Source organism: Gavialis gangeticus, unplaced genomic scaffold, assembly GCF_001723915.1.
Source record: "Gavialis gangeticus isolate Ggan-Ray unplaced genomic scaffold, GavGan_comp1, whole genome shotgun sequence".
Lineage (NCBI taxonomy): Eukaryota > Metazoa > Chordata > Crocodylia > Gavialidae > Gavialis > Gavialis gangeticus.
Window position 1 is genome coordinate 160,919,355 of NW_017729024.1, and position 5,017 is coordinate 160,924,371.

At 45.6% G+C, this 5,017-nt stretch overlaps 1 protein-coding gene across 1 annotated transcript in view; it reads right to left on the reverse strand.

Moving 5' to 3' along the window:
• The window catches only part of RXFP3 (relaxin/insulin like family peptide receptor 3), an 8,045-nt gene extending 3,028 nt beyond the window's left edge, over positions 1-5,017 (reverse strand). The window contains exon 1 of the mRNA XM_019518276.1: positions 4,887-5,017. Coding sequence (XP_019373821.1) covers positions 4,887-5,017 — 131 coding nt within the window. The remainder of the gene's footprint in view (positions 1-4,886) is intronic.

The following is a 5,017-nucleotide window of genomic DNA, read 5'->3' on the forward strand; positions in this document are numbered from 1 at the left end:
CTGCGGGGGGCAGCGGGAACCGGCTCGCCCTGCCTGTCCCGGCTGCCGCCCCCCCGCGCTGCTGCGCTGGAAAGCCCGGAGGAGGAGGAGGAGGAGGAGGAGGAGGCGCTTTGGCAGCGCTGCCTCGCCATCCCGTGGGCCGCCAGCCCGCGTCTCTGCCCGGCCCGGCTGCCCTCGGCCGCGGCTGCCGTCACCCCCGCGCGCTTCGTCACTCGGCCGCTGGTCCAGGCGACTCGGTCCCCAGCGGGCCGCGAGGAGCTCCCCGGGGCTGGGCTGCGTCTCAGGCTGTTGCCCCCCAGCCCCTCGCCGTTCCGGAGGTGTGGTGGGGTCGGGCCCGAGGGGCCCCGCGCCCTCCGCCCTGGCTTTCCCGCTCCCTTTCTTCGTGAACACTTGTCTCCAGTGAAAGATAACCAGCCCTTTGATGCCAAGTAGCCAGAAAGCTTCACTCCAGTTCCTCTGATTTTAGAATGAATCATGTGGAAGCAAAACAGTAAAAAAGGCACTTGAGACTCTCGCTGCTTGTAAGGTAGAAAAAATGAAATAGAGGCTTATAGCAGGGAACCAGCAGGGATTTGGGGGCCTGGTTCGGGTCACCACCTGCCTCCCAGCCATTAACCTCCGCGTGCCATTAACTTCCAGCGTCCTTCACTGGATAAGATTATGAGTGCTCTGATGTCCTCCGCCAGAGGGCTCTGGCGTTTCAGGAGAAAACAGGAGGTAAAACATGTCTAAGAAGCCAGCAGCTACAGGCAACTCATCATACAAGCACTAGGAGTTGATAAGATAAGAAGTGTGTGTGTGATGGAGACCCCTTGAACTCAGACCCTCCTCCTTTGTTGCAGTCTCTGGGAAGAGCAGAGGAAAGTGGGGAGAGCTTAAGCGAAAGCAGGACCCAGTACAGCAATCTTCCTTTTTAGTTCAATTTTTCTGTTCATAGAAGAAGCTGGATCTCCTGCCCTGCCTGCTAGCACTGTAGTCTTCACGGGGGAAAACCCAGCTCTTTTCTTTCCATTTCTTAAATCATCAAGAATAATATTGCTTCTGGAAGATAACAACCCTGGCAGCTCAGTTTGTGATGCTGGAAAACCTCAAACACAGCTCACTCTCTTCCAGGCTATGCTGCGCTTTGCCCCTTGTTCCTGGCGCTCTCTTTCCTACCTTATTACGGCCTTCTTCTCTGGGGCTATTTGTAAGATATCAGCCGCTTAATCAAAGTCCAAGAGGAGGTCAGGGGACCTGGTACTATCTGTATTTGAAGAGTTTGCAGGTGCACACATGTATACAACAGGGCACATGCCCTCCTCCCTTGCCTTTTTAGGGCCAGTACACAGGCACTTATGTGTAGTTGGTCTAATAAAAGATATCACCTCTGCCACGAGTCTTAGTTCCTTTTGTCTCTAGACCGATATGGCTACAACCCGGGACCACCCCCCGCCCCCCCCAAACACGTGTTGTCTTCCAGCTTCATAATTCTCACATGTTCTGCTCCACAGCAGCACACAGCAAAGCCCTAAAAACATTCATCAATTTTGAGATCAAGAAGCACCTAGTAAATTCAATGCCTGTCTAGTGTTATGTAGCCACTGAGTGACTGTGAGGGGGATGGAGGGACAGTTTGAGATTTATGTGCTTGCAGTCTGTCTAGATCCTCATTCAGGCATTTCAGCTGTTTTTTAGGATCTGGCCCTTGGTCTATCTTGCACTTTTATATAGTGGGAAAAATTACTTCCTGACATCTGTGGAACCATTCTGATATTGTCAGACATGATTATTTGGCTTCATTACTCAGACTTCACATTGGAAAGATATCAGTGATCACAACATTGTCCTACGGCTTTTTAAACCCACCCACGGTGCTGGAGTTTATGACCTCTTGGAGCAGAGAATTTCACCAGCTAAAGACACGACAGGTGAAGAAATACTTCTTTTTACTTTTTCTTTTCCATGATCAAGAGTGCTGAATTGGACAGATACAGGTAATACCTGTCATTTTTAAAAATGTGATTTTCCTCTTCTATTCAGAAGAATTAAAAATGCTTCGTAGATCATCTTTACCACAATTAGTTCTAGGGTGAAATCTAGTAGGCATGTTAACAGTGCTGCAAAACAAAATTGTATAGCAGTTGAGGTCAGGAAGTGAAGGATACTTCTGCTTCCCTAGTATAAGAAATAGTGGCATATCTTTTGCGTTCTTTCAGAGTTGTTGAATTTTCTTTCTGGTTAATCTTCCCACTATTACCCTGGACGTGGCACTCAAGGGGTGGTGTTTTTTTTGTCAATCAGCTTCCTTTCAAATGCAGTGAAAATGCAACCTTGTGCAGCAGCTAGCCGGACATGATATGCAAAGGAGAATATTTCACCACTTTCCCTGCTGATTCCTTTCTTCCCTATTCTGAGTGCACAGGCTTCCTAAAAACCTTATTTTCATATAATTTAAGTGGAAAGATGACCTTGTAGGAAATTAGTTTTTGGCCACTCCAGTATCTTCCTGGCCAGCACATTTGGTTGGTACTTTGCACAGACAAAACAGTAATGAAGCTTTAGTACAAAGAGGAGAGGAGACATGGAACAGCGGGGCAGGAAAGTCACTAATGAGAAAGATATACCTCTTCATCATGCTAACTAGTCAAACAAGATCCAGCTGATTATGAGCTGAAACATTCCTTGGCAGCTTTGCTGGGACATCTGCATGAAAGGATAGAAGCAGTTGCACAGGATTCGTATCGCTTTTTGCACCCAAACAGACCCTCTTTTAGTTTTGGATGCTTCTGCCTTCTAGTTTTGTATCTTTTCACCTCAAAGAATCATTTTAGAGATAGCTGAAGGAACTCACTAGCATTGGTTGAATTATAAAAGAAATATATATTTTTTATAATTTATTCAACACATAATCAGCCCATCTCTTTAATTGGGGGAAAAAAATAAAAGTCATCAAACTTAGTTGAAAATCTCTAGCAAAATTAATCTAATATTTATTATTTATACGTTTGCGTTAAAAATGGTAGCCTTTGTTACTTTCCATGTGTAGTAATGCAATACAGGACTGTAGTAGGGCAATCTGGTCCTTTAAGTGGGGCAGCAAGTGCTGGGGTAGGAGCCCAAGTGTGAGTGCTTAGCTGGCAGCGCCAGAGGAGTGAGAAGAGCTAAGGAAGGAGCAGTTTGTGGTTGGGAGGTATACTGAAACCTAGAGAAGTGTCTAGGAAGGGCCAGAGCTAAAAGAGCCCTCTCCTGCTGCCTGAAGAAAAGATAAAGATTTTGCTTTGCTCGTTTGTTTTTTTGGATCAAGGGTATTGCTTGGACTGATGGAGGGGTTGCTAAGGGGACAACGCCTGCTGGCCCAGAAGCAGGCACACCAACCTGCATAAACAGGGGGTGGGAAGTGGGCAGCCCTTAGCTGTGAGCCTGCAGAATGGACCCCAAGGCTGGGCTGACACTAATGGAGGGGCTGCATCAGCAGCAGCGATCAGCATTTCAGCAACAACAGCAGCTGTTGCAGCATCTCCAGTTTCAGCAGTAGTTTTGTCAAAAGTTGCAGCAACATTTCATGCTGAAATTGCTGAAACAAGGTGCGCCCCACGCTCAGGTGTGTGTAGCTTCGGTAACCCAGGTGGGAGGGGGTGGAACATTTACCAGCACGAGGCCTGATGATGAGCCCAAAGTGTTTTTGGAGATTTTTGTGTGGGTGGCTGGAACAGATCAGTGGTTCTGGGAGTGGCGATCTGCATGCTGGTGCCTTACCTGACTGGGGAAAGTCATGCAGCCTATTGGGCTTGCCTGTACCTATGACACCCTCAAGTCTCTAGCTTTAGATCAAGTGGGGCTCATAGAGGAAGCATACAGATGCTACTCTGGGTTGGAGCCCTTTCTCCTGGACTCTAGACCCTGAGCAGTGATGCAGTGCTTTAGAGACCTATGCACCTGGTAGCTGAAATGGGAATCCAACTTGCCCTTGAAAACCATGGAATTAGTGACAGTTAAGATGATGTTGCCCGTGGAGGCCTGGGAATGGGTCTGTAGTCACTGGGTTATGGATCTTAAGCCGGCAGTCTGCCTCACTGGGGACATTTTAGAGTTAGTATTAGTGTGGGGAGTCTCTGGCTGGGTCAAAGGGACAAAAGGGGATTGTTTGGACTGGCTGAGGGGTGCATAACAACCTTCTTGCAAGGATTTTTCAGGATATTGCATCTGGGATGATTTTTGCCTGACAGTGTTTAAAAATACCCTTTCAAATATGCTTCAAATAATGATCATTATACAGAAACGTTTTTTCATGCTATTTGCTCTGAAGAATTACTACCATTTTCCTCATCCTTTTAAGACCTCCTCCAAAGATGAGGCATTGATTACAATTACAATAGTGACTAAACAGATGTTAGCAATTTTGAATTTCTTTGGCAAGGGAAATGATTCTATTTTCTATATAACGGACTTTTTGTAGCATAAAATATGTTTTAAAATAAAAAGTCTTGAACAGACTTTGTTAACAAAGAATGATGTCTGTCTATCAATCTGTATCCATATGTGTATAAATGAGTTCTGCCCATTTGACTAAAGTTTTATTTTATCCACAGAATTTTGCTCTATAACTAATACCTTCATTTGAGATTTCTTTACCGCTTATTTATGCCAGATTGTATTCTACCTGTCGTATGTCTAAATCGATTTAGGCAGCTAAGTGTAATTCTATTCCATCATGTTCAAATTCCTGAAAATCCGTAAGTGTAGCTTCTTTGTTATATGCTTCCATCTTACTCATAAGATTGTCACAAAGCAGTGAGGAGGAGGAGGAGGAAGAGGAAGACCTATACACCTTTTGTCTTAATAGTTTTTTCAGGTGCTCAAGCAGGGTAAAATAAAATTGCACCTAGACATTTAAGTCCACTTACATGCCTAATAGAAATAGAGTCTGGCCTCTCATGTCTATTTGGTTCTTCACTTTCCCATTTCTAAGCTCGTGAATCCCTGTGGTCTCTGGCTTTTTGAGAGGCTTTGATCTTCCCTTGATTATACTGAGCAT